Source organism: Crocuta crocuta, unplaced genomic scaffold (assembly GCF_008692635.1).
Source record: "Crocuta crocuta isolate KB4526 unplaced genomic scaffold, BGI_CrCroc_1.0 scaffold143, whole genome shotgun sequence".
Taxonomy (NCBI): domain Eukaryota; kingdom Metazoa; phylum Chordata; class Mammalia; order Carnivora; family Hyaenidae; genus Crocuta; species Crocuta crocuta.
In genome coordinates this window covers 3,024,628-3,052,484 of record NW_027529175.1, presented here as the reverse complement: position 1 = coordinate 3,052,484, position 27,857 = coordinate 3,024,628, and the positions used below count along the sequence as shown (strand labels likewise).

Here is a 27,857-nt window from a genome sequence, read left to right as displayed (position 1 = left end):
AAGAGTGAGCGAGACAGTGTGAGTGTGCGTGAGTTTGAGAGCGCGCATGTGCGGCTGCGCGTGGGTGTATGATACGCCCGGGTGTACTGTGAGTGTGCACGGGAGTGAGTGTGAGAATGTGAGTGCACTCGAGTTTGTGAGTGCAAGTGTGCGGCTGAGTGAATATATGAAGTGACTGGATGTGAAGTGTGAGTGCACACGAGTTTGGGAGTGCACGTGTGTGGCTGAGTGTGAACACGGCACGGCCGGGTGTGCTGTGGAGTGACTGTGCACGAGAGTGTGTGAACGCACACACGCGCGCGTGTGTGCAGATGTGTGACTGAGTGTGAGTATACAGAGTGGGTGTGGTGTGAAGTACTCGTGCATGAGAATATGAGTGGGTGTGAGGGTGTGTGGCTGAGTGCACGTGTGTGAGAGTATCTGAGAGCACGTGAATGTGGGAGGGGGGTGGGTGGGCTGTGGCTCCGTGGCAGGGTTTGTGGCTTCTCTGGGCACCGTTCGGTGCTGCGCCCCACCTGCTGCTAGGAGAGGACCCAGCGCAGCTACCACCTAAAGACGTGTGAGGCCCTCACGGGGGAGCCCCGTTTCACAGATGAAGAAATGTGACTCACACTTGGCCACTTTCCTTGGCTGGGGGTGGGGGCTGAACTTGTGCGGCTCCAGAGTCCACCATCACGCTGTCACTTCTGGGTCTGCCCAGTGCCTCCCTCCCTCCGTCCCGCCTGGCCTGCGTCCTCTCTGGGGTTTCTCAAAAGCCACAGTTGGGGGCCTGGGGGGGGCATGTGCTCCAGGCTGTAGCCTAAGGGCAGCCTCCCTCCCGCCCCCACCCCGAAGGTGCTCTGGTCCCTGGAGCTGGCTGGGCACGGGGAGTGGCAGCAAGGCTGTACCGAGAGGATTAGGCCCAGAGCCACTTGCTGCCGCAACCACCTCCACCCCCGCTGGACCTGGAGGGCACCTGCCTCCTCCCTCTGACTCTCCTGGCCCCGGGCTATTTGCTCCTGCAGCTGTGGCCCAGCCCAGGCCTCTGGGGGACATCCAGACCTAGGAGCGGCCTTGCGCAGGGCAAACCTGCGGGCATTACTCAGTGTAACGGGCTGACCCTCCTCCCTCATTGCCCACCCCTGGGCCCCCACCCCTGCTGTTTTCCCACAGTGCTTCTCACCTTCTCTCTGGCGTTGGTTGGATTTGTCACTGCGTCCCCAGCATGTGGTCGCTCCGTACATTTTCGCTGAACAGCCAAGGCCCCCTTGCAACCCCCTTGTGAGGGGTAGGGCCCCGTCTGGGAGTCAGGAGACTCACCAGCCCCACGCCCCCCACCCCCCCAGTCCAAGAGGTGGGCAGGAATTGCCTCTTCCTTGTGGGCCCTGCTGGGGTCCCCGCTTGGCCCAAGATGCCCGCAGCGGACCCCAGCCAGGCCTCCTGGCGCGCTGGCCCCGCTCGGTCTGCAGGAGGTCGGCGAGGCCGGCTTGGGCTCTGGGCACCAGACGTCTTATCTGGGAGGTGCAGGCTCTGATCCCCTCCTCCTATACTCTGGGGGGGCCCGCTCAGGGGCTGGCACTTGAGTCGGCCAATACCTGGGGGGAGCATTGGGGGTTTGGCCTGCCGTCCCGGACCGAGGCTCCCCTGCCCCCAACACGTGAGTGCTCAGTGGGCCCTGATAGACCGCCACCGCAGGTAGAGTCCCAGGCTTGCCTGCTGCCGCTGGCAGCTCGGTGTGGCTCTTCCGTGGCCTCGCTTCTGGCCGCCCCCACCCTCCCCCCCTGGAATCAGGAGCCCCCCGCTGCAGAACTTCCTCCCCTCCCTCCCACTTCCTCCCACTTCCGGAGAAGGGGACCCAGGGGGAGGTGGACACTCAGAGCCCAGCAGGACGGCTGGTGGGCGGCAGTCAGGTAAGTCTCCGCACCGGGACCTGGCGGCACCCAGGGAGGGCTAGGCCTGTGCACTCAGGCCCCACCTGGGTCGAGCGGGTGCTGGGGTCCCGGTTAGGGAATTCCAGGGGGTGGGCGGCTGGGCAGGGTGCCGTGTGGCCGGAGCAGGGCCACACATCCCCTCAGTGGTGGGCGAGCTGGGGGGCTCCCTGGAGACGGCTGGGACTCTGGCTGCCCCTCCCCCTCTGCCCGTCTGTGTCAGCAGAGGTGAGAAGAAGCAGGTGGTGGGTCCCCCGGTGGGCCGAGCATGGCCTGTGGGGCATCAGGTCAATGCCTGGGGGGTAGTTGTCCCCTAGACCCACCCGAGGGGCTGTGGTGACTGTGTGTGTGTGAGTGTGAGTGTGTGTGCATGCATGTGCGTGTACACATGTGTACGTATGTGTATCTGAGCAGCAAGGCTGAGGAGCTGGGGTGGAGCCTTGGCCTCCACCATCTGCCTCCTGTTTACTCTGCCCGCTACTCGCAGGGGTGGGGGTGGCGCCGTGGGCCAGGAAGGGGTGCAGAGTTCGTTCCGCCCCCAGGTCCCAGGAACAGGGCCTCCCTGCCCCTTGTGAATCCGGTAAGGCCTCCAGGTTTCTTCCCATTGCTCCCCTTCCCCGGCCTCCGTCCGTCTTGCCCGCTGGCCGAAGCTCCTCAGGGCCCGGGTCCCCTGGCTGGTGTTCCCGAATGCCCCGCGGGCCCCGGTGGGTGTGCTCCCTGGGGTTCGTGGCCTGCAGGACTGACTGCCAGCGAGGGTCTGCCCACAGCTGCCTCCCCAGGCAGGGGTTTGTACCTCCGCAGTCCACAGGCACAGAGAGGCAGTGCTGTGCAGTGACTCAGCGCGTGGACTGCAGCCACGTGTGCCTGCGTTCAAGTCCTGGCCCTCGGGCCGGGTCTTGTCCTCGCCTGAAACGGGCATGGTGACAGCCCCCCATCTCCTAGGCTTCAGGATCACGTGAGATAATAGGAGCAGAGCAGCTGTACCTCGCTCGGCAGGGCCCAGTTTTGGGGAGCGGAGGCTGCTGCTGACATTTGTCAGCTGCCCACGCGAGTGGCCCCTTCCGGCCACGGCTCTGGCCCTCCGATCCCTCCGCGCGGCAGGTGTCCCTCACAGGATCAAAGCTGGGACCCCTGCCACCACCCCGGCCGGCCTGCACTCTGGGAGGATGTGGGTTTTTCAAAGGGACAAGATGAGCTGGGGCCCCGCCCTCGCCCCACGGGATCTGGCCTCTTGCCCTGGCTCCTGAAGCTTCCAGACAAAATAAAAAGAGGCAGAGACCTGGGGGGGGTGGGGGGTGGGGCGTGGCTTGTTGCTATCCCTTCGTGAACTTATCCACAAATATTTATTGAGTGTCCCTGCTCTGAGCGCTGGGGATGCAATGGTGACGAGACCCGCAGATCCCCCCGCCCCCGCTTCTGGGGCTTCTGATCTAGGATCTGCTGTTTCGTGGCGACTGACCAGTCGTGGGCTCTGGCCCAGCCGTGTGAGCCCGGGCTGGTGTCCCGGGTCCGTGAGGCTGGTGCTCGGAAGCTGGAAGGTCTGTGCTGGGGCTGCAGCCGCCGTCCAGGCCCTGCCTGCAGAGCTGTTGACTTAACGAATCTTTTCCACAGCCGGCGTTTGTGGGCTTGGGGGCAGGCGCGAGATCAGTGATAGAAAATTGGGAACCAAAGCCCAGACTCCACCCAGGGCCTCCCTGAGCCTCGGTTTCCTCATGTGAAGAATGCAGTTGGCCTATTTCCCACCGCTGTGGGTCGGTGAGCAAATCCGGAGGAAGGTTCTCTGCAGGCAGACAGTGCCGTGAGCCGCAGACCAGGCGGCCTTATTGTTATTAAACTTGGCTGTGCAGCTGTGTTTGGGGGGGGGGATTAAACTCCAGCGAGCACCAAATACAACTCCCATTGGCTCTTACTGTCGTTCAAGTTCATCTCCGGGGCTCCCTACGACGGATTTCCTGCCAATGTAACTTCGCTCTGCTTTCTCCCTCACCAGTGTCCCCATGAATATGGCTTCTCTGGGCGACACGGCAGGGCCCATAGCAGAGGAGTCTGCAGGATCATCCTCATTCCCAGGGGGTTTAGGGAGGGGAGCAGAGGCTTTGGAAGTCTGCTGAGGGCCTGATTATCTAGGGAGGGCCAGTCAGGGAAGATTTGACATTTCAGCTGGGCTCTGAAGGATGAATAGGAGTTCGCTGGTTGGATGAGGGAGGAGGAAAGGCACTTGGGGCAGAAAGAAGAGCGTGCAAAGGCCTGAAGCAGGAAGGGCTTTCAGCCAGTGTCATAGCCATATAGTAGGGACCTTGAGTGTCGCAGGCGGTGGGGAGCCATCGTGGGTGTTTGAGGAGGGGGTGGGTGGCCTGTTGGTTTGGCCGTTGGGGCGTCATCACGATATCGGACTGTGGTGGAGCGAGTGGGATTCGGGCCTTGGGCTCGGTGGCTGGGGCACAGAGAGCACAGCTGTCCTGGGAGGTGGCTCGGGAAGGGCCAGACAGGCCTGGGCGTGAGTCCTGGCTCCACCCCTGACTTGCTGTGGGACGGCGGGCAAGTCACTTAACGTCCCTGAGAAACAGGACAACAGCATCGCTTGTGCGAGCCCTGGCTTTGGTGGACCTGGGGCAAGCCACTAGCCTGCTCTGGGCCTCCGTCTCCTTCCCTGTGACTTGGTGGTAATCACAGCACCTCCAGCCGAGGGGGAAACGAGGATCATCTCAGGGAGCTCACGGCCCTCTCTTGGAGCGGTGCCAGCTTGGGGACATTTGCCGCGTCTGCTCTGGGCATGGCCCTCTCTGTCTTCCGTTCTCCCCAGCCCTGGATGAGACTGTCCTGGTGCACTGGAGGGGGGTGGGGCCTGGAGAGGCCACGATTCCGTGCTGACGTCCTGAGCTGGGGCTTTAATGAAGGCCTAGAATGAGACCCAGGGTGGGTGAAACGCTGCGTGGGGCCTGGGGCGGTGCCTGGGACTCGGCAGGTGCTGGTTAAACGGGCAGTGGTGGGTGGGGCTGGAGAGGGGAGCCTTGGCTGGCTCCCATGTTCCTTCAGCCCCATCAGTCACAGGCCAGGGGCCCCGTGAGGGGAGGCCCTGCCTGAGAGAGAGGCACATTGTTCCGACCCAACAAAGGGCCTGTAACCACAGCTGCAACAGGGTAACTTGAAGCCGCTGGGCCGGTCTGGGGAGCCGCGGCCTGGCCTGGGATCTTGGTGCGTCTGCCCTTCCTTCACTTGAGGATTCCATCTCCCCAGTGGTAGAGGCCCCCTGAGGCTGTCAGGAGAAGCTCCTGCGAGTGCGCCCACCTTCCTCTGTGACCTGGGCACCCCCATCTCATCTCGTGTCTTGACTCCCCCAGGCGGTTAGCAGAGCGGTAGCTCTTACCTTCCTTCTACAGATGAGAACACCGAGGCTCAGGTACTCGGCCAGAAAACCCTCCCTGGGTTGATACAAAGTGGGGAGTCCTGGGAAGGCTTCTAGGAAGCCAGGGAGCAGTATGGTGGGCCTTGAGAGGGCAGGGTCCTCTCACCCACCCCTGAGTAGAGCAAGGGGCACTTCTAGGTCTACACTCTGCAGAATATGGGACCTTAAGAAGCCCACAAAGGAAACCGAGAGGGCTTGCGAGCAAAGAACTTGGCTTGGAGCTTCCTGGCAACCAAGGCAAAAAGGGGAACTAGTAGGATTATGATCAGAAGAACACATGGTCATTTGCTGAGAGAACTGAAGTCAGGGAGGTGTACTGGTGATGGGTGCTGAGCACAATATGAGACATTTTTCCAGAGAAGCAGTGTTTTGTGTGAACTTTTGGATCTCAGCCTTACTGTTTGAACCACCAGCGTGGGCTCCCACCCACCCCACCCTATTTTTAGTTTGAAATGACTTCAAACTTACAGTAATGTTGCAGGAATGTATAAAGAATTCTTGTATACTTTTTACCCAATGGGCCAACTGTAAACATTTACTGTATTTGCTTTATTAGGTGTGTGTGTATGTTTTATTATTTTTTTAACTAATTGAGAGTAAGTCACAGATACAGGGCCCCTAAATACTTCAGTGGGTGTCTCCTAATAGCAAGGACAGGGCGGTGATCAAATCAGGAAAGCGGCGTTGATACATTGCTCGTATCTAATCTATGGGCCTTAGTTCATATTTTGCCAGTTGCCTCAGTATTGACTGTTACGACTCATTTATTTTTTGCCCAGGATTTAATCCAAAACCACACATCACATTCTGTTGTTCTGTCGCTTTGGCCTCTGTATTGGTTCCCTGGGATTGGGTGAAAATCACCACAAACGAGCATAAAAGAAATTACTCCCTCCAAGTTCTGGAGGCCGGAGGTCTGAAATCAAGGTATTTGAGGCCACGCTCTCTGGGAATCTAGGGGAGGGTCCTTCTTATCTCTTCCTGCTTCTGGTGGCTGTCGTGACACTTGTCACGGGGTGTAGGGCCCTCCAGGGTAATCCAAGATGACCTCATCTCGAGACCCTTAGTCAAGACCTTTTTTCCAAGTAATGTCACATTCCCAGGATCTGGGTGGATTTATTTTGAGGGGGCCACCATTCAACCCACTAGAGCTTCCTTTAATCTAGAGCGGTTCTCCGACCTTTTGTTTTTTTGTGCCATTGACATTGCTGAGGGGTCCTGCCCAGTTATTCTGGAGAATGGCCCTCACCGTTTCCTCATGGCTGCAGACAGATGGCAACGATCCCATTTCACAGATGGGGAAACAGCTCAGAGAGGCTAAGTGATTTGCCCAGGGACCAAACCGGCTAGAAAGTACAGGTGGCCAGTCGTCTTTCTTTGCAAGGTGGTTCTCTCCAAATAAACCTAAGCAGGGAGCTGTCTGCCATGAGATTTCGGTTTTGTCTGTTTTTTAAAAATCAAAGCCGCCTCTTAGAGTCTGTAAGGTTGAGATGTGGGGTCCAGGGGGTTGGCAAGGAGGAGCCTCTCCGGCCTCAGCCAGAGTGAGCCTGGGCCGGTCATTTAAGAGCGTGATCAGGGAAGCAGGTGGACTCAGGTGCCGCTCCCCACCCGCCAGCTGTGTGACTGTGGCCAGGTTGCTTCACCTCTCTGAGCTGTTTGCTCATCTGCAACCCTATGAGGGTTGTCGTGAGATTAACACCTGTGTGGGGCTCAGCATGGTGCTGAGCAGTAGACCCTCAGAGTTTCAGCGGACCTTGCACATCACCTGGTCCAGTTAGTTCAGAGAGGGTAAGAAACTTACCTAGGATCACACAACCACCAAGGAGCAGAGCCTCCCAGAGCCCAGTTCAGTGCCTCAGCTGTCCCTCACACCTGCAGGCAGAATCCCGGGGCTCAGGGGCTTGTCTGTCTAAATAGAGCCAGCCCTTGACATCACTTAATAGGACCAGGGAAACTGACTAAAGGAAGGGGAGGAGGGAGGGAGCACAGGTACACAGTGCTCAAGGTTAAGCATAGTTACTTGTGCACTTTACTCTGAGCTTCCCAGCAGCCAAAGTGAAAAGGGATACTTGCCCAGTTATGTGGCTTTCTTTGTCCTGGTTCCTCTGGGAAATGGAGCTTTTCCAGTGACTTTGGAATACACTGAGAGGTTTCTTGTGTCTTGTTTCTGTAACTTCTCTCAGCCGGCACCAAAGCAGATGATGGGTGCCCTGGATGAGGATGTAGGGAGAGGGTGCTCCTGGAAGAGGGGACAGCATGAGCAGAGAGAGGCCCGGAGGTGTGACGTGACTGGCGTGTTTGCAGGAAAGGCAGGCCTCAGGCCCCTCCCGGGGCCTGCGCTGACCCCGTGGGTCTGCCCCTGTCATTGCAGTTGGGCCACGTGGTCCTGTCCCCAGTGTGGTTCCTCTGCAGCCTCCTCATGAAGCTGTTCCATCGCTCTGCCCCGGCCATCACTCTTGAGAGCCCGGACATCAAGTACCCGCTGCGGCTCATCGACAAGGAGGTGAGTGCGGGGCGCCGTGGGGGCTGCGGGGCGCGGGCCCCCAGAGGCTCCGCTCTCTCCCTGTCTGCATCATACCATTTGTTGGCACCTGCTGTGTGCTCGGGGCACCCCCCCCCCCCCGAAGTGGGTCCTATTTGCCCACCTCATAGAGGGAACATTGAAGTGACTTCCCTTTTTTAAGCGTACGACTTTCGCTTGGGTCATGATCTCGCGGTTCGTGGGTTCGAGCCCCGCGTCGGGCTCTGTGCTGACTGCCAGCTCAGAGCCTGGAGCCTGTTTCAGTCTGTGACTCCCTCTCTCTCTGACCCTCCCCTGCTCACGCTGTCTCTCTCTCTCTCTCTCTCTCCTAGAAATAAATAAAAACACACACACAAAAAAACAAAAAACTGAAGTGATTTCCCTTTCTAAGGCTACCAGTGAGTGGCACAGGGATTCAAACCTACATCTCTGACCACAGAGCCTGTTCTCTGAACCCCACTCTCTATCCCACGGAAGGTCAGAGCAAGAGGGACCCCTCGGGACTTTTGGGTCTAAGCACCCATTGAGCAGATGGGAAGACAGAGGGCAAAAGAGGGTAGGGGGGTATCGGAGGTCACACTGTGAGTTAGGGGAGGAACCAGGACTCAGGCCTGCCTCCGCCTTGGTCCCCCAGGCTTCCCACCCCGGTGCCCCCCTTCCTCAAAGCTCATGACTTCTCGCCCCCACAGCCTTCAGCTCAGGGTCTGGTGCTCCCTGGACCCAGATATCCTTTGCATCTGTGCAGATTCCCTGCGTGATTGCACTCTCTCCGCGGCTCCGCCTGCCCCTCTGGAAGGCTCACTCCGCCCTCCCTGTTTGAGTTTTTCCCTTTAAACTTCTGATTGCAATTAAAACCATCCTCTCCTTCCCTTGCCCTGCCTCCTGGGGCAGCTGCTTTTCTCCTCTCTCTCCCCCATCAGAGCCCCTCCCTTGTGCTATTTCTGGCTGCCCGGCTGCCTCGGAAGGGGTGTGACAGGGAAAACTGAGTCATGGAGTGGAGAAAGTCACCTGCAAGGCCCTGAACCCTGGGCCCCCGCTGCACCCGAGGCTCCACACCAGTCTCAAGGCCCCGAGCACAGGACTCGGGCTTCCTGAGCGGTTTTCGTACCAGGAGTTCATAGAAAAGTCAAAAAACAAAGAGAGGGGGTAAAAAAAAACAACCCACCACTTCCCAGATGAGACATTTGGACAATTTTAATTCCAGAAGTAATGCATGATTCATATGTGTTCACTGTAAAAATTCTGCTGATAAAGTATGAACGTCCCGCTCTTCCCATCCCCGCCCACGCCACCCCTGTGGCATAGGGTCCCACGCGAGCCACCTTCTGGGCGTCACATTCATATATATATGACAGATAGAGTTTTAGTTGTGTGTCTATTTATTGTTTCTCTCTCTTTTTTTTTTTTACCTTTTTTAATGTTTAGTATCTTAGAGAGAGAGAGAGCAACAGAATGTGAGGGGGGGTCAGAGAGAGAAGGAGACACAGAATCTGAAACAGACTCCAGGCTTCAGCTGTCAGCACAGAGCCCCATGCGGGGCTTGAACCCATGAGCTGTGAGATCATGACCTGAGCTGAAGTTGGCCACTTAACCGACTGAGCCGCCCAGGTGCCCCTGTCTCTTTTTTAATAACCTGATTAAAATTTTTTTTTTTTATTAATAATATTTGAGAGACAGAGAAAGAAAGCACATGAGCGGGGAAGGGGCAGAGAGGATCCAAAGCAGGCTCGAACTCACGAACCGTGAGATCATGACCTGGGCTGAAGCTGGACGCTTAACCAACTGAGCCCCAATAACCTGATATTTTTTACCCAGCCGTACAACATAGACACCTTATCATGTCTAACTCAAAGCTGAATCAATTTTTTTAATCTTTATTTATTGTTTTATTGTTGGGGGCGGGGAGGGGAGAGACAGAGGATCCAAAGTGGGCTCTGTGCTGGCAGCAGAGGTCCCAGGCGGGGCTCAAACTTAACTAACCGTGAGATCATGACCTGAGCCGAAGTTGGATGCTTAACCACTGAGCCACCCAGACGCCCCTAGTTCATTATTATTACTTTTTAAATTTATTTACCTTTGGGACGGCATAAGCGGGGGAGGGGAAGAGAGAGGGGGACAGAGGATCCAGAGCAGGCTCTGCACTGACAGGCTTGATAGCGGTGAGCCCGACGCGGGGCTCGAACCCACAAACTGCAAGATCATGACCTGAGCCAAAGCTGGCCGCTCAGCCGGCTGAGCCCCCTCCCCCCAGTGTCCCCCTAGTTCATTGATGACTGTCTAGTATTTCCTCGTAGGGACGTCACACAATGGACCCCCCAGTTCCCTTTGAGCCTGTGGCAAATGTCCCAGCAGTTAAATCTGCCCCCTCACCCGTGATAGCCTAGTGGTGGCTTTTGGGGGTCAGCAGGGGGGTCTTCTTTTGGATACTTTTGCTAGGCTCCCCCACGGGCATAGGGGGCCCCGACCGCCTGCCCTCCCCAGACCCGCTGACCTGCAAGGCCCCCCCGGAGCTCTGGGGGTTGGCTGCTCCACTCCTCCTGGCCAGCACGGAGCTGAGCTCTGCACCGACGTCAGCCGCGTGACTTGCTGTGCTTCGCTAGCGCTGTCCGGCGCAGTGACTAGCTGTGTTTTCCCCTCGTTTCTCTTCTTCCAAAAACTGCCTGGTTATGGGTTCCTGACCTTGACCCCAGGACCAGTTGATAATCCTGGAATCCGTTCCCAGGAGGCGTCGGGGCTCAGTTTGCAAGGTTTCCGGGGGCTGCGGCTTCAGGCCTGCGCTGCCGGGGCCGAGGGACCGCTGGCCGCCAGGCCCGGTGTCCTGAGCGGTGGCTGCGCTCTGGCTTCCTGCGATCAGACCCCCTGGCTCTGCTTGCACACTTCGGGGACACTCAGAGTGAGGATTCTGTCGTCCCAAGCGGTGACACCATGTCCGGGAGCACACGTTGCCACATCGCCTCGTCTCCTGTGGGCGTGACTGTGTGCGGGACAGCCGTGACCTCCGAACGGCCCCTCGGCGCCCAGGCTCCTGGCGGCACTTGGTGCAGGGAGACCCCACAGGGGCCTTGTCTCGGCCCTGCCCCTGCTTTGCCAGCCCAGGGCCCGAGCTCTTCCTGCTACCCCAGGACACTGTCCAAGCCGATGGCAGCATTGGATCCTCCCTCTTGCCCCCGGAATTTTCTGGGCCACATGACAGCCTTCCTTTGGGATCCCGAGTTCATCCCTTACCCTGACCACCTTGCTGTGTGGCCCTGGGTGGGTCCCTGCCCTTCTCTGGGCCAGTGAGAGCAGAGGTCCACCCGGCGCTTGCACACACATGTGCGGCTCGTGTGTCCCCACGCATCAGCATCGCTTCTCGGTCACACTGGGCACCAGGAGCTCGGAGGTCGGGGGCCGCCCTGCCCTGGGTGCCTCGTAACAGCTCGGGCCTCCCTGCAGGTCATCAACCATGACACCCGGCGGTTCCGCTTCGCCCTGCCGTCGCCCCAGCACATCCTGGGCCTCCCCGTCGGTGAGTGCAGCCCTGACCCAGGCCGGGCCGGGCCGGGTGCCAGGTCAGAGAGGTGGCAGCTTTGCACTTGAACTAGGGAGAGTGGGGAAGGCTTCAAGGAGAGGGTGACGGCCATGCTGGGCCTTCAGGGATGAGCGTCAGCCTGAGAGGGGAAGGCCCTGCTGTCCCTGGCGGTGCCACCAGCACGAGCAAAGGTGTGGCCGCAGGAAGCCGGGACCTGGCGCGAGTCCCTGTGCGGGCAGGAAGGGGGCCGGGGAGCTGAGGCCAGGCCCAGCTTTGGGTACGGGGTGGGGCAAAGGGCAGCGGGTTGACTAGACTCGGTGGGCCGTGCAGGGATAGTTGGCGGCCCCCCTGAACTCCCGGAGTCACGCCTCCTTGTCCCGCAGGCCAGCACATCTACCTCTCAGCCCGGATCGATGGAAACCTGGTCATCCGGCCCTACACGCCCGTCTCCAGCGATGACGACAAGGGTTTTGTGGACCTGGTCATCAAGGTGAGGTCTCGGGGCCGTGAGCGCGTGGGGCAGGGGTGACCTGCTCTCCGAAGGCCCAGTGCTCACCCCGTACCTGGTTTCTGAGTGAATCGCAAACTGTGATTTACCAGCAAAAGCCGGATGTGAGGGCTGTGGCAGAGGGCGGGCGCGGGCGCAGGGGCTCAGGATGAGTGTCTTCAACCCAGGACAGGGCATCTGCAGAAGAGAAACCAGGAAGGTGGACCAGCGCGTGCAGGGCTCACTTTCCTGCTCTGGGACGGGCAAAGCCTGGGGCGCTGGGCGCCTGGGGGAGGCCCACGGTGCCCGCTTCACCGCACTCGGTCGCACAGCCTCTGTGACCAGCAGGGCCTTTCCTGAGCACACCTCCCTTGGGCCCCCTCGGGAGCAGCGTGAGGAGCTCGGGGCTGTCGTCTGGAGAGCTGGGGTCCGTCACGGGTCGGGTGAGCGCACGCTGCGGACGTGCAGCCGTTAGCATCGGAGAGGCGCAGGACACCTGGCGTGGATCTTAAAAATCCTCACACTGAGTGGAAAAAGCAGTGCCAGCCAAGGCGCAGAACACTTCTGTGAAAACTGGAAGCACAGGCTTTCCAGAATGACCTGTGTTCTCGGAAATGTGAATCAGCCCAGGCCGGTGGGCGTGGGCTGCCCGAGACCCTCCCAGCAGGGGCCCAGACCCCCACGGGCACCCTGGCTCGGCGTTCCTGCGGACCAGCCTGACTGTCCTCCCTCCGCTGCGTGGGCCCCCTCACTGGGCCCTTCGTGGTGGAGCGACAGGCAGGGACCCCGTCTCGGCCACAGCTGAGGCCCAGGGCCTGTGAGGGTAGGAAGGGAGCTGGGCCTGTGGATCCAGGCTGTGGCCTGGTCCCTCCTTAGCTTGGTGTCATTCCGACTGTGCTGGGTGCTCAGGCCCACCCTCGGGGGCCTGTCTTTGCCTGGAGAGCGGACGCCCTTGCTCCAGGGGAGGAGCCCATGAGACCAAGCGCCTGGAATGGCACCAGGGCTGAGGCAGGTGGGGTGATGGGCGCTGCTCCCTTCGACAGGCAATGGAGGGGTGAGGTGTGGGGGCCCGGGACGCATTGCCCAGACAGAGAGCAAGGAAAAGGGCCTTCCTGGTGCAAAGGCCCTGAGGTCAGAAGGAGGCTTTTAGACTGATGCAGCCAAAGGGCGGGGGGCTTTGGAGGACAAGAAGGGACAGGTTGGGGGGCCAGGCAGGGCTTTGGGGGCCCGGTACGATTTGGGGCTTTGTCCAGAAGGAAGGGGAAGGTAGCCTGACTGGAACCTCTGTTCTTGTTGAAATCACTCTAGCCGGACGTGCAGAAGGTGTTGGGGGTGGGGGGGATCCAAGTGGAGGATGGGAGGCTCAGGAAGACCAGACCCTCCTGGCTCAGGGACTTTGCTCCCTGCTCCCTGTTGGCCCTGGACAAAGGCCAGAGTCCTGGCCCGCATACCTCTCCCTGTCCCTGCACCCTCCCCACGCCGACACTTCCCCTGCACTCTGGCCAGGATGAGCTCTTCTTTCTCCCCAGAGGCCCAGGCGCCCTCTCCCCGCCCATCACTCCTGCCTGCCCCTCAGGCCTGGGCAGGGCGAGCAGCTCACAGTCTCCTCATCAGTCTCTCTCTTGTAGCACTTCCTTTCTCCCAAAGGGGAAGCCCCAAAGGGCACAGGAAGGAAGTCGCTCCAGGAATGCTGTTTCTAGGACAGCACAAAATGGAAAGAATGAGGATGCACANCCGGCCCCCCCCCCCCCCCCCGCAAGGCTTTTCTGCGCTGACAGCGTGGGAATCTCCCATAGGGAGGGGGCAGGAGTCAGTTCTGGGTAGAACATTAATACAGTTAATACAGCAGGCCCTCGGGTCTCCCTGTGCAGCAGGCTGAGGCTGTGTCCCGAGGGGATGTTGGGGAAGAGCGGACTCCCCTGGGGCTGGCATGTAGACACCTGGGCGCCCCTACGTGGGCAAGCCACACACTGGCCGCAGGAGAAACCCAGAAGAGGCTCCCCCCTTCCCTCCGCGGCCCAGAGCTTACCCCGGTGACCCTATGAACGGGACCAAGCACCCGGGCCTGTCTTGCAGGTTTACTTCAAAGACACCCATCCCAAGTTTCCTGCCGGGGGGAAGATGTCCCAGTACCTGGAAAGCATGAAGATCGGAGACACCATTGAGTTCCGGGGCCCAAATGGGCTGCTGGTCTACCAGGGCAAAGGTGAGTGGGGTTGGAACCCCCTTAGGCTCTGTGGGCACAGTGAATGCGGGGTGCCGGCCCGATGCTGCTGCTGTCTGGGTGGGTGACTCTTGTCGGGCTGGCTGGCTCCTCTCTGGGGCCTCAGTTTACTCAGCCGTGGAGGAGGGAAATTGGCCAGCATGGGGGTTGCAGACCGGCTGCCCTTGGGGGCCAGATGTGGCCCCCAGACCAGCTTTGTTTGGCTGAAAACAAGTGAAAGCTCCGAGCTGGAGCACGTCTGGCTCCCCAGCCTCCCCACTGCCCCCCACCCCCTCCGTGGTGGGAGCCCCTTGCTCCTCTGGGCCCATATCCCCTCCCGGCCCCCAGCTGGCTGGGGTTGTCCGGCGGCCGCCCCCACCTCAGACCCCCGGAGCAGGGCCGGTTCTCCAACCTGTCCAGCCCCCGGCACAGCGTGTCTGAGAGCCGGGGGCTCCCCATCCCCTTCTCCCTTCTCTCTGCAGGGAAGTTTGCCATCCGCCCAGACAAGAAATCCAACCCAGTCGTCAGGACGGTGAAGTCTGTCGGCATGATTGCAGGAGGAACTGGTATGTGGACCCAGAGTCCTTCGCTGAGGCCTCAGCAGGCAGATGTCACGGGTCAGGGTCAGGGTCAGGGCACAGAGAGAAGCAGTTGTGAGCTCCCCAAGGCCAGGAGCCCACGCCTGCTTGTCATGACCCCTCCCTCCCCCCCTGTGTGCTTGCCCGCACTGGGCGTGTGCCACTGTATACAGCGGGTACTCATCAGTGTTGGGCGGGCTGCTGTTTTGCAGGCATCACCCCAATGCTACAGGTGATCCGCGCCATCATGAAAGACCCAGATGACCACACCGTGTGCCACCTGCTCTTTGCCAACCAGGTCAGTGGTGTTCCCGTGATACGCAGGCCCCTGTGGGCGCCCGTTGGGGGGTCTGCACGGCTCTGTGGCTGAAACATGAGGTCCTCTGAGCGTCCTGTGCTCGGGTAGCCTTCGCGGTAGCCAGTGGGCATCAGGCTTTTCAGTCCAGAGCCGGGGGTCTGACCTGAGTGGGGCTGCTTGGGGGATGGGCGGGGGATGGCGATGATACTAGAGCACCCCCCCACCCTGGGGTGTCTCCTTGGCTGCTTCCTCTGAATCTCAGAGCTCACTCCACGAACAGTGAGGAGCCCAGCAGGGAAGGGGAAGAACACTGGCCTGGGGCCAGAGGGGCCGAAAGCACACGCGCACGGCGTCCCTGAGCTGGGGGGGAGTTGGGGCAGGGTTTGGACCTGGTCTCTCTGGCTCCTGAGTGCGTGTCCCCTTCCCCATGCCTGCTGCCTGCCTGCTCTGGCCTGCTGTGTGGCCTTGGGCAAGCCACTTGCCCTCCCTGGGCTCTGCACCCTCACTGTGGAATGAGCTGAGGAAGCAAGGTCATCCCAAGCATCTTTCTAGATTCAGTGTTTTATGACTGAACGTGTGGAATTTGCAGAGAGATGCCCCTTTGGGGCAAAGTCAAGGTGAGACTTGACATCAGCTTGCCCGAGGCCTTGGGCCTGCACAGCTGTAGGACACAGCTCTGGGGCCCTCCGCGGGGGCTTCGATGAGGCCCAGGCGTGGGCGGGGAGAGCCAGTAGTTCCAAGGGGGCGATGGGGTGCAGGGGGTGGGAGTTCGCTGGCTCCGCTTAGTGCTGCCGGCTTAGTACTGGTCCCTGGAGGCTGTCAGTCCTGTCACCCGAACAGGACCTCCTCCCTGTGAGCCCGGTGGCCTGGGCGGTGGAATGATCTCCACTTTCTAGCTCTGGGCTCAGAGACCCAGAGAGGGGCTCGACCTGCCAGTGTCCCAGCAAGGAGTGTGACCAGGACCTGAGCCAGAGCATAGCTGATGAAAAGCACCTCTATTTTGGAAAGTACTGCCTTGTTATATAGATTTTTGCAAACCTCTGTGATGTCTGGCTGAACGGCAGCAGCTGGATTCCGTACCTGGTTTTGCGTCCAGTTGGGGCGATGTGGCAGGTCACGTAGCCTCTGTGGGTCCTGGCGTGCACCGTGATGGAAGCAGACAGAAACATGCAAGCTAAGTGCTCGGGGTAGGTGAAGACAGTGTCCCTGCGCAGCCAAGAACGTTCTGAGAAGAGAGAATAACAAGAAAGAATTGATGCCGCTACTAATGCATCAGTGAGGGAAACCGTGGCGCCAGAGCCACATGTGAGAACTCTGCTTCGTGCACTTCTGGGTGACCTGATGGAAAATCTAGACTGTGCTGGAACATGCTAGAACACGTGGCTATTTACTTTTAAGTCAATGAAGATGAACTAAAATGTAAAACTCTTTTTCCCAGTCTCCGTAGCCGCATTTCATGGCTTCTGTAGTCACGTGTGGCATGTGGTTACTGTACTGGGTAACATAGATCTGGAACATTCCCATCCATATCATTGCAGAAAGTTCTGTTGAACAGCACTGGCCAACAGGCAGGCTCAAGTACATATGAGACTTTGCAGTTGGGGCAAGTGGCATCTCAAACCTGAGGAGAGCGACGGAAAAGAGTGTGGGTTAGCCGCTACGACTTTGGAAAATGCTGAGTAGATCGCTACTTTAACCTTACAGTAAAATGAGATTTAGGTTGAAAACGTACTTGTAGAAAAGTGACCCATTCGAGGCCCTAGGTGAGCCTTTTTATGAGTATTGAATGAATGAATGGGGATGGGCAGTGTAAGGAAGACACAGAAGGAGAGCCCATCTGCTAAAAATGGCAAAAATCCTCTAAATAAGATAGATAAACAGCTGGGTCACCACTATAGAGACAGTCTTTTCAAACTAACAAGATACAACTAGAGCCGGTGACAAACTTCTCTCTTAAAAAATTTTTTTTAATGTAATGTTTTATTTATTTCTGAGAGAGAGAGACAGACAGCGTGAGCAGGGGAGGGTCAGAGAGAGAGACACAGAATCTGAAACAGGCTCCAGGCTCTGAGCTAGCTGTCAGCACAGACCCCGATGCAGGGCTTGAACCCACGAACCGCGTGATCATGACCTGAGTCAAAGTTGGACGCTTAACGGACTAGGCCACCCAGGTGCTTTTAAATTTTAAATAACAATAGATACGGGCACTTGGCTGGCTCGGTCAGAAGAGCATGCAACTGGGTTCAAGCCCCACGCTGGGTGTAGAGATTACTTAGAAACAAACAAACAGCATGAGATTGACTTTCCATCCCTCTGATTGGCTGAGGTGTGAACCGGTCATTACGCGGTGCTGGCAAAGGTGTAGGAGGAGACAGTCTGGGGTGCCGCTGGTATGTGTGCTACCGAAGGCCACCTAGGGAGTAGGGGCTGTGTGTATTGAATGCCTTTTCCATGTGGAGTTTCCTGCCCCAAACTCCACTTTCTCAGATTCATCTAAGAAATTGCTAGGGCAGTGAGGATGGCAGGGAGACGTTGTGTCTGAAGGAGGGCGTCCAAAACGACTTAAATGTCCTTCAGCAGCGAACAGTCCCTTGGTCCCGCACAAGCTGGGCACCTGGTAAGGGAAGCATTGGGCTCGGAGGCTCCACAGCATGGAGGGTCTGTGCTGTGTTCTTTCCTGAGGAGAGCAGGTGGAGGGGCGCCTGGGTCTCAGGCGGTTAAGCGTTGACTTTGGCTTAGGTCTTGATCTCGGTCCCGAGTTCGAGCCCTGCATCGGGCTCTGTGCGGACAGCTCAGAGCCTGGAGCCAGTTTCAGATTCTATGTCCCCCTCTCTCTCTCTCTCTCTCTCTGCCTCCCCCCCACCTCAAATCATGCTCTGTTTCGCTCTCTCAAAACCAAACATAAAAAAAAAAAAAAAAAGAGCAGGTGGTAAGGTGGCATGGATGCCCTGATCCCATTTTTGTTAAAAAGAAAGTAGTTGTTAGAAAACTACTAGGGGTGCCTGGGTGGCTCAGTCAGTTAATTTCAGCTCAGGTCATGATCTCCTGGTTTGTGAGATCGAGCCCCTCCTCAGGCTTAGTGCTGATAGCGTGGAGCCTGCTTGGGATGCTCTGCGTCTTTCTCTGCCCCTCCCCTGCGCTCTCACATGCACCTGCTCACTCTTTCTCTCGTCAAATAAATAAATAAACATGAAAAGAAAAAGAAAACAAAGTCTGAAAGGTACACAAAAAATTGTGACTTGTCATCTCTATCAGGTAATAGACTGACCTGATGAGACTATCAGGTGATTTTTCTTTTCTCCCATATTTCCTGCAGTATTTTATACAGAGCTTGTCCAGCCTGAGCCCTGGCCCTGCTCTCACTCGATCAGGGCAGGCAGGGCCCTCTGCCCCCCTTAGAAATGGGAGAAACAATCAACACCCTCCTCCCCGAGATACTCAGAGGCTCATGCCTCCTGCCTGCAGCCCATTTCCCAGAGGGGAACACTGAGGAGTCAGGGCTGCAGGCTCCTTATGAGAACAAGCATGGCTGGGTCAGTCCCTCCTGTAGCAAGATGCCTCCGTGCAGCGGGTTCTCTGGACACGTTCATCGCTGTGGCTTCGAATGATCTGTCTCTTCCTGCCCACCTCTCGATGCCACTAAGCACCCCGCTAGTCCCTTTCGCTGAGGATGTCAGGTGCCGTTGGTCATGGGGGATGGAAAGTGCATCTCCACGTCTCTCGCTCTCTGCCTCCCTGGGGAGGGCCCTTCTGCCCCCTGCCCAGAGGCTCAGGGGTGGTGTGAGTGGGCGATCCCTTCTGGTTCGCAGAGAGCCCTGTGGCCCCGGGTTTAAGGACAGCCCCACGAGCCCAGTCACGCTGACCACTGGTTGGAGGAGCCCTTCCTATCCTCGAGGGACCTGTGGGCGCATGAGGCAAAGGCCTGTGGTCAGGGGGGCCGTGTGAGGAGTACGCTGATGCCCCCGGGGAGTCCGGGAAGGCTTCCTAGAGGAGGTGATACCAGGCTGAAGGACAGGGTCATGTGGGGCCAGCCGGCTGAAGCCGGTGGGAGCGGAGTGTGGAGCTGCGGGCCAAGCAGGGGCACCGGCGTGGGCGAGGCTCTGCAGGAGCCGCTGGGCCGGGGGAGCAGCGGGAGACCCCAGAACGTAGACTTGCCCCGGCGATGAGGGTGGTGGGACCATTGGCTATTTTAAGCGGACAGTCACGACGCGCTGGCCTGGTCCCCTCCGGTCGCTCCCGGTCCTGTGGCTGCGCGTGCTGGTCTTCATCTGCTCGCTTTCCCCGCGGCCGGGTACGTCGGGGCACGGCTCCCACACGCCGTCCGCAAACGCCATTTGTCACCAAGGACGTCTTGTCTGCAGCTTTGACCCGCCCCTCGGGAAGGTGGGGGCGGAGTTTCTGGGAGTTTCTGGGAGTCTGGCTCAGCTCTGCCAGGCCTCTCCCCTGCCAGCGCTGCCAAGTGTGTGGCCCCCGGGGGGGCGGGCGGGATGATGAGCTGCGCCCTGTCCCCACAGACCGAGAAGGACATCCTGCTGCGGCCCGAGCTGGAGGAGCTGAGGAACGAACATTCTGCTCGCTTCAAGCTCTGGTACACGGTGGACAAAGCCCCCGAAGGTGAGAGGGGGTGGGGCGGGGGTGCTGGGCCCTTCTCGGGGTGGAGTCTGCTGCGCCCTTCGTCTCTGTGATGCTCAGCCTCTGTGATGCTCAGCGTGGCCCTGTGCGAGCAAGGTCGTGTGCCGCCCGCTCACAAATGAGGAAGGCGGGATCAGAGAGGGGAAGTAAGTGTCCCAGGTCACACAGCTAGGAAGCACCAGGGCCGGGGCTTGAACTCCGGCCTCCTCCTCTGGAGCCCGAGGCCTTCCCTGGCTGCCCCGCCCCCCACTGGACAAAGAGTTGGTTTTTCTCCGCGTGGTGGGGGGCTCACTCTGGGGCAGGTCTTCAGGGTCACTGCTGGGGGTGTGGGCAACGGCCCCCACTTTGCAGTCTGTGCCCCGTAAGGCACGTTATGCCCATTTTCTCCCTGGGCAGCAGCCCTGGGGGCTGGGCTGGGCCCACCCACCCTTACCCTCATGCCAAGGTCACGCAGGGGGCAGTGGATGAGGGCCGTCTGTAAAACCTGAAGCGAGGCCGCCCCCTGGGAGTGAAAGTCCCCTTCACTCTCCTGCTTTAGACGTGGGTGCAGGAAATACTGTGAGAAAAGCAGCAGGTCGGCTTCCTGGTGGGCGGTCCTGAGGACATTCGGCTGCAGGGAGGTGGTGGCGCATGGAGAACGTCCGCTCCCCCCAGAGGCCCTGCTTTGCAAGAGAAGCAGGCCTGCGTTTTCACGGGGAACTTCTAAGTGGCGGAAGCAGACGTTTTTGAAGCATCCTTATGGGCGCCGGCGTGTGAGGCCATTCACCTCCTGCACCCGCCTCCCCCGCCCTCGCTGGGCGCCCGCCTCCCCCGGGACTGCGCGGATGGGCTCTAGGGGCAGGCGCCCATCTCATGAGCGGGCGCCTCTGGGCCCATCCCTGAGGGGGGGGGGGGTCCCGGGCCTCCTGGCAGAGGCCTAGGCTGGGGCGTGGGTGGATTGTGGACCGGACAGCAGCGCCCTGAGGCCTCTCGCTGGCCACCTGTCGTGGACCCGCTCTTCCAGGCTCCTGGCCGAGCCTCTGTTCAGGAAGCCGGCTTGGCCCCGTGAGCTGATGAAGGTGGGGGAAGATGAACACGAAACACATGTATCGCAAGTCATAGAGCAGAGGAGCAGGTGGTGAGTGAGACCAGAGTACAGTTAACCCTTGGGCAGCACAGGGTTCGGGGTGCTGACCGCGCAGTCACAAATCTGCATATAACTTTTTTTCCTCTTACCGTTTATTTATATTTGAGAGAGAGAGCGCGAGCGAGCAGGGGAGGGGCAGAGAGAGAGGGAGACACAGAATCCGAAGCAGCTCCAGGCTCTGAGCTGTCAGCACAGAGCCCGATGCGGGGCTCGAACCCGCGAACTGCGAGATCATGACCTGAGCTGAAGTCGGACGCTTAGCGGACTGAGCCCCCAGGCGCCCCAGCATATGACTTTCGCCTCCACAAAAACTTAACTACTAACATAGCCTACTGTGGACCCGAAGCCTTATCCATAGCACAGCTGATGAACACATATTTTGTATGTTGCATCTGTACACGCTGTGTTCTCACGATAGAGCAGAGAAAAGAAAGGAGACCGTTGGGGCGCCTGGGTGGCTTAGTCGGTTAAGCGTCCGACTTTCGCTTGGGTCATGATCTCGCGGTTCGTGGGTTCGAGCCCCGCGTCGGGCTCTGTGCTGACTGCCAGCTCAGAGCCTGGAGCCTGTTTCAGTCTGTGACTCCCTCTCTCTCTGACCCTCCCCTGCTCACGCTGTCTCTCTCTCTCTCTCTCCTAAAAATAAATAAAACATTAAAAAAAAATTAAAAAAAAAAAAAGAAAGGAGACCATTGGGAAAATACATTTCAGCACTGTACTGTACTAGCCGGAGAAAATGCCCACGTTAAGTGGCCCGTGCTGTTCACGGGCGAACCGTAGGGTCCGGCAGGGGGAGCACCCGTTCCAGAAGTTGCTCATTTTCTTACAGTAAAGAAAGGGACGTTAGGCTTGTATCCGTGTCTCACCCGAAAGAGGTTTACTCCCTTCTGGTCGCGTCCCCGAGGCCCGCGGGGGAGGGGGCCGGCGCTGCCCCCTGGTGGTGGCACACGGCACTGCCACCACCGAGTGGGGACTGTTGGAGCGGACGCGGTTGCGCGCCAAGGGCTGGGCCGCCTCCGACTTCCCGCTCGGTTTATTACCGCCCTGACCCACGTGCAGGCGGGGCTGCGGGATTGCTACAACCGGAGGTAGAAGCCGACATTCTAGGTGCCAAGGAAGAAAATGGTGTCCCAGGCGGGCAAGGCTGTTGTGAGACTGAGTGAAGGGACGGGGCGTGGGGCTCGTGCAAGTACGGCTCACCTGTGTCTCCCCACGAAGCCACCCGCAGTACCCGCGTAAAGAAAAATGCGCTACTTAAACAAAATCCGTGTAAATTTGAGATCTCTTGTATATCTGCGCATGTTACATACTAGCCACTACAGCTGAGTCCCGTGTGTAGTTTTAAAAATAAACTTACACCAGAGCGCCCGGGGGGCTCAGTCGGTCAAGGTCAAGCGTCAGGGTCATGATCTTACAGTTGTGAGTTCGAGCCCCGCGTCGGGCTCTGTGCTGACAGCTCAGAGCCTGGAGCCTGCTTCGGATTCTGTGTCTCCCTCTCTCTCTGACCCTCCCCTGCTCACGCTGTGTCTCTCTCTCTCTCTCTCTCTCAGAAATAAATAAAATATTAAAATTAAAAAATAAATAAATAAAATAAAAATAAACTTATACCTCCTCCATCTATTTCTCCCAGCCCCCTCCCCTGCCTCTGGCAGCCAACAATCTGTTCTCTGTATCTGTGAGCTTGTGGCTTTTTGTTCTTAGGTTTTTCCTTTCTTCTTGTTTTTTTTTGTTTTTTTTTTGAGATTCCACACGTAAGTGACTCATACGGTATTTCTTTCCGTCTGACTCATTTCATTTCGCATCATGCCCTTGAGGTCCATGCATGTTGTCACAAATGGCAAGGAGGTCATTCTTTTTATGACCGAACAACATTCCATTGTATTGAAGGGGTTCAGGACTCGCCCACACCCCTCCCCTCCGGAATGTGTCATTTGGGCATGTGGGTTATTTTGAGCTGAAGGCACTTGAGACCCTGTTGGGCTCAAGAGAAACTTTTGTCGCCTCCTTAACCACACAGAAGAATCTAAATTCTTCTCACAGTTCGTGAGTTCAGACCCCTTATCAGGCTCTCGACGGGGCAGAGCCTGCTTGGGATTCTCTCTCTCCCTTTCTCTCTGTCCCTCGCCTGTTTGCTCTCTCTCTCTCTCAAAATAAATAAAAATAAACTTAATAAGAAATAAAGAAATAGGGGGTCTTTCTCCAAAGGAGGGTTATTGCCAGAGGTAGATTTTATCGGAGTGACTCCTCTGCGTGGCAGGGCAAACATCTAATAACCAAACATCTGCTCTTATCCTGCTCTGAAGTGCATCCCCTTCCTCTGAAGTCTCAGGCCGCTGGCCCCTTCCCCTGAGTCCAGAATGACATCTAGACCTCATTTGGCCTGACCATCTTCGGAATTCCCACGTCTATGTGGATTCCCTGTGCATAGACTGTTACATTTGATTTTCGCCTGTTAATCTCTGTCATGTCAATTTGATTCTTAGTCCACCTAGAAGGGCCTTTGAAGGGACAGGAATTCCTTCTCTGTGACAGTATACATAGCACAACTTCCCTACCCATTCATCCGTCAGTGAGTGTTCAGTTTGCTTCCATATATCTAGGTCGTCGTAAACAATGCTACCGTGAACAGAGGGTGCAGATAACTTTTTGAGTTAGTGTTTTCATTTTCTTTTTTTTTTTTAAAGTTTTATTTTATTGGGGGAGGGAGGGGCAGAAAGAGAGGGAGAGAGGATCCGCAGCAAGTTCAGCGCTATCGGCACAGAGCCCGACGCGGGGCTCGAACCCACGAACCTTGAGATCATGACCCGAGCCAGAGTCGGCCGCTCAACCGACTGAACCTACCCAGGCGCCCCAGTGTTTTCGTTTTCTTCAGATAAATACCCAAAAGTGGAATTGCTGGTGTGCATGGTAGTTGTATTTCTAATTTTTTGAGGCCCCTCTGTACCGTTTTGCACAGTAGCTGCGCCAGCGGGCACTCACAGCCACGGTGCGCAAGGGCTCCCTCTCCTCCACATCCTCTCCAGCACCTGTTTCTTGTCTTTTTGATGATGGCATTCTGACAGGGATGAGGTGTGCTTTTGGATGGAATGTTCTGTAAACGTCTGTTAATTCTATCTGGTCTAATGTGTCGCTTAAGGCCAAAGTTTCCTTACTGACTTTCTGTCTGGGTGACCTAGCCATTGACATAGCAGGATATTAAAATATCTATTACTGTATTGCCCTCTGTTTCTCCCTTTAGACCTGTTAGTATTCGCGTTATGTCATCAGGTCCTTCCGTATTGGGCGCAGAAGTTATTTACCAATGTGACGTCCTTGTGGGGTTGACCTCTTTACCGTTACGTCATGCCCCTCTTTGTCTCTTATTTACTCCAGCTCTCTCTGTTTCCATTTGCACAGAGCGACCTTTTCTGTCCCTTCCCTCCTGGTCCGTGTGGACCCCACACACCTAAAGCGAGTTCTTGCAGGCAGCACATAGATCTCGTTCATTTGTCTGTTTTCTTGTAATTTTGGTGTAATTTACGCACAGTGTTCGGTTAGTTTCAGGTGTACGATGTAGTGATTGGGAAATTCTATCTGCTACTCAGCGCTCCTCACAGAAAATGTCCTCTCCATCCCCTTCACTGTTTCACCCAGGCCCCCACCCTCCCCTCTGACAACAATCAGTGTATTTCCCACAGTTAAAGAGTCTGTTCTCGGTCTGTCTCTCTTTTTTTTTTCCCTTTGTTGTTTTTTCTCCCTAAATTCCACATGAGTGAAGTCATATGGTATTTGTCTTCCTCTGCCTGCCTTATTTCACTTAGCCTAATACTCTCTAGCTCCCTCCACATTGCAAATGGCAGGATTTCATTGCATCTTATGGTGAAGAATATTCCCTCGTATATATGTACCACATCTTCTGCATTCATCCTAACAATGGACACTCGGGCTGCTTCCCAAGGTATCTTGGCTGTTGTAGAGAATGCTGCTATAAACATCGGGGTGCACATGTCCCTTCGAATTAGTGTACTTGTATCCTTTGGGTAAATACCCAGTAGTGCAATTCCCAGATGGTAGAGTAGCTCTATTTTTGACTTTTTGAGGAGCCCCCATACTGTCTTCATAGCGGCTGCACCAGTTTGCATTCCCACCACCAGTGCACGAGGGCCCCCTTTTCTCCACATCCTCGCCAACACCTGTTGTTTCTTGTGTTTTGATTTTAGTCGTTCGGACAGGTGTGAGGTGGTGCCTGACTGTGGTTTGATTTGTATTTCCCCGATGATGAGAGCTGGTCAGCATCTTTCCATATGTCCGTTGGCCATCTGGACGTCTTTGGAGAAATGCCTGTTCATGTCTTCCGCCCATTTTTGATTAGATTGTCTTTTGGTTGTTGAATTGTGTCAGTTCTTATATACTTCAGACACTAAGCCTTTATCAGATGAGCCCTTTGCACATATCTTCTCCCACTCAGCAGGCTGCCTTTCAGTTTTGCTGGCTGTTTCCTTTGCTGTGCAGAAGCTTGTTATTTTGATGTCATCCTAATAGTTCATTTTTGCTTTTGCTTGCCCTTGCCGTAGGAGACATTCCAGAAAAATGTTGCTATGGCTGATGTCAGAGAAATTACTGCGTGTGCCCTCTTCTAGGAATGTTATGGTTTCAGATCTCACATTCAGGTCCTTAATCCATTTTGAGTTTATTTTTGTGCACGGGGTAAGAAAAGTGGTCTAGTTTCANAGAAAAATGTTGCTATGGCTGATGTCAGAGAAATTACTGCGTGTGCCCTCTTCTAGGAATGTTATGGTTTCAGATCTCACATTCAGGTCCTTAATCCATTTTGAGTTTATTTTTGCGCACGGGGTAAGAAAAGTGGTCTAGTTTCAGCCGGGGCGCCTGGGTGGCTTAGTCGGTTAAGCGTCCAACTTTCGCTTAGGTCATGACCTCACGGTTTGTGGGTTCAAGCCCCGCGTCGGGCTCTGTGCTGAGTGCCAGCTCAGAGCCTGGAGCCTGTTTCAGTCTGTGACTCCCTCTCTCTCTGACACTCCCCTGCTCACGCTGTCTCTCTCTCTCTCTCCTAGAAATAAACAAAACATTAAAAAATTAATGTTAATGTATTAAAAAATTAATAAAACATTAAAAACAATAATAATAAAAAAAAAGAAAGTGGTCCAGTTTCGTTCCTTTGCATGTGGCTGGCCAGTTTATTCAATGCCACCTGTAGAAGACACTGTCTTTATCCCATTGTATTTTTTTTCCCCCTGAGACCAGCAGCAGCCCAGGGCCCTGTTGAGGCTTTATTTGACACCACTCCCATTGCATATTCTTGCTTCCTTTGTTGAAGATTAATTGACCATATAATCACGGGTTTATTCCTGGGCTTTCTATTCTGTGCCACTGATCTGTGTGTCTGTTTTTGTGTTGGTGTAGATAGGTCTTGTTTTGTATCTACTCGATCACCTTTGATTGGAGAATCTAGTCCATTTACACTTAGAGTAATTATCGATCGCTGTGCACTTACTGCCATTTTGTTAATTGTGAACTGGCTGTTTTGTTCTGGATGAGCCAATCTGGGGCAGGGGATCAGGGCAAGCGTGTGTGTCAGATCAGCCTCTTTATTCTTCAGTGTTTGTTGAAAGAAGGGAGGAATTCACAGCCCAGGAGAGTTTAATGGTTGGGGGAGGGGGTTTGGGGTAGGTAGGCCATCGTTGGGTCAGTCACGTGGCTACACTGGGACCCACCTTGTCTCCTGCCTGCAGCCTGGGACTACAGCCAGGGCTTCGTGAACGAGGAGATGATCCGGGACCACCTTCCGCCCCCGGAGGAGGAGCCGCTGATACTGATGTGTGGCCCCCCGCCCATGATCCAGTACGCCTGTCTGCCCAACTTGGACCGCGTGGGCCACCCTAAGGAGCGCTGCTTCGCCTTCTGACGGCCAGGCACTGGCTGCTCGCACGCCCGCCCCGCACACTCACCGTGCCCCGTCCACACCCACCCCTCCCCGCCCTTGTTTTTTAACATCACTTTCCGCCACATCTCTCGCTGTGGCCCTGGGTGCGGCTGCGGTGGTTACCCCGCTGGGCCGGTTCCCCCGAGGGACCCCTTTGGGAGCAGGGTTCGGTAACCGGTGGGCCACCTCCGGCCACCGGCTGGCCCTCATCGGTTTGTACCCGCGGTGCTCAGCCCTCCTGCCCTGCCTCCACCCCGCCCACCCACACCCTACGAGGCAGCGGCAGAGGCTGTGCCCCAGCCACCCCTCCCAGAGCAGACCGCAGCCGGGGAGTAAACACAGACGTGCGGGCAGCTCAGAGCTGCGGGTGCCGGGGACCCTCCAGCCACCAGCTCGGGCCCCTCACCCGCCACCCTTGCTACCTGCCCTGGGTCACGGCCCGGCCCCAGCACCTGACACTACATAACAGGTAACACCAAAAAGTCCTCTCGGCAGGGGCTGTGGGGGTAGGAGTCTGCCCCCACCCCAGGGCCCAGGCAGGGCCAGCTGGCAGGGAGCTGGGCTCTTCAGGGCCTGGAGCAGGCGGAGCAGACTGGCCTGTGGGCCCTCCTGAAGCCTCGGCACGTTCCCCAGCGCCTCAACCTTCAGGCCGCTTTGGGAGCCCCAAGCTGTCAGCCCTGAGGGCAGAGCTGAGACGATGGTTATTTATTCCTCTGCCCCAGACCCACCCCTCCTGCTGCCTGCGCCCCAGCCTAGGGAGAGTTTGTCTGAGCAGCGTTCTCAGTGACCTCAGTTTTGCCTTTAGACCAGGCTGGGTGCGCCTCTTGCGTATCGGCTTTTTCAGAATCATTTATGAGCAGAAAAATACGTTGAAATAAACCTTTGCTAATATTAACCCTCCGGAGGCTCTGTGGCTTGTGTCGTCGTGGGGGGCGGCCCTTCTTTCTAACGTGCTTGCATTTGCCGGGTGAAGTCTGGAGAGTATAGAAAAGTATACCCAGGAAAAAAGACACCGGGCCTCCAGCGGCAAACGCCGACGGCACCGATGAAGCCACACGGCGCACCCCGGGGCCGCTGCTGGGGCCCCTCTGCAGCCCGCGTGGACCATGTTTGTTAGGTAGCAAATCCCCCATGGTTGGATAGCTAGATTGTTTCCCGTCTGTGGATTTTGAAAATAACAGCGGCTCTCTTCACCCTCCTTTCAGATGATTTTTTTTTTTGAGGATAGATTCCTGGAGACAGAAAGCTGGGCCAGGGCGTGTGGATACTGG

General features: G+C 56.9%; 1 protein-coding gene and 1 long non-coding RNA gene across 3 annotated transcripts in view; one reads left to right on the top strand and one right to left on the bottom strand.

The window, feature by feature from the left end:
• Positions 1-7,663: 7,663 nt before the first annotated feature.
• Positions 7,664-27,481, top strand: CYB5R3 (cytochrome b5 reductase 3). Its single transcript, XM_077757987.1, has 8 exons — positions 7,664-7,816; positions 11,270-11,342; positions 11,729-11,835; positions 13,909-14,038; positions 14,518-14,601; positions 14,826-14,911; positions 19,426-19,525; positions 26,396-27,481. The coding sequence occupies exons 1-8, from the start codon at positions 7,733-7,735 to the stop codon at positions 26,566-26,568; spliced, it is 837 nt and encodes a 278-aa protein (XP_077614113.1). The 5' UTR covers positions 7,664-7,732; the 3' UTR covers positions 26,569-27,481.
• Positions 15,997-27,857, bottom strand: part of LOC144226567 (uncharacterized) — a 14,885-nt gene continuing 3,024 nt past the window's right edge. Inside the window, exon 3 of one of the 2 annotated variants that reach the window (XR_013333682.1) lies at positions 15,997-16,136. This is a non-coding gene — a long non-coding RNA (uncharacterized LOC144226567). Of the gene's footprint in view, positions 16,137-25,463; positions 25,714-27,857 lie in introns of those variants that run through there. The other variant, XR_013333683.1, reaches the window with a different exon arrangement.

Bases quoted from the DNA above. Each gene is read 5' to 3' on its own strand.
- CYB5R3 (XM_077757987.1), top strand. From the start codon at position 7,733: ATGAAGCTGTTCCATCGCTCTGCCCCGGCCATCACTCTTGAGAGCCCG. The intron at 7,817-11,269 runs GTGAGTGCGGGG...GCCTCCCTGCAG, and splicing joins TGCGGCTCATCGACAAGGAG to GTCATCAACCATGACACCCG. The intron at 14,912-19,425 runs GTCAGTGGTGTT...CTGTCCCCACAG, and splicing joins ACCTGCTCTTTGCCAACCAG to ACCGAGAAGGACATCCTGCT.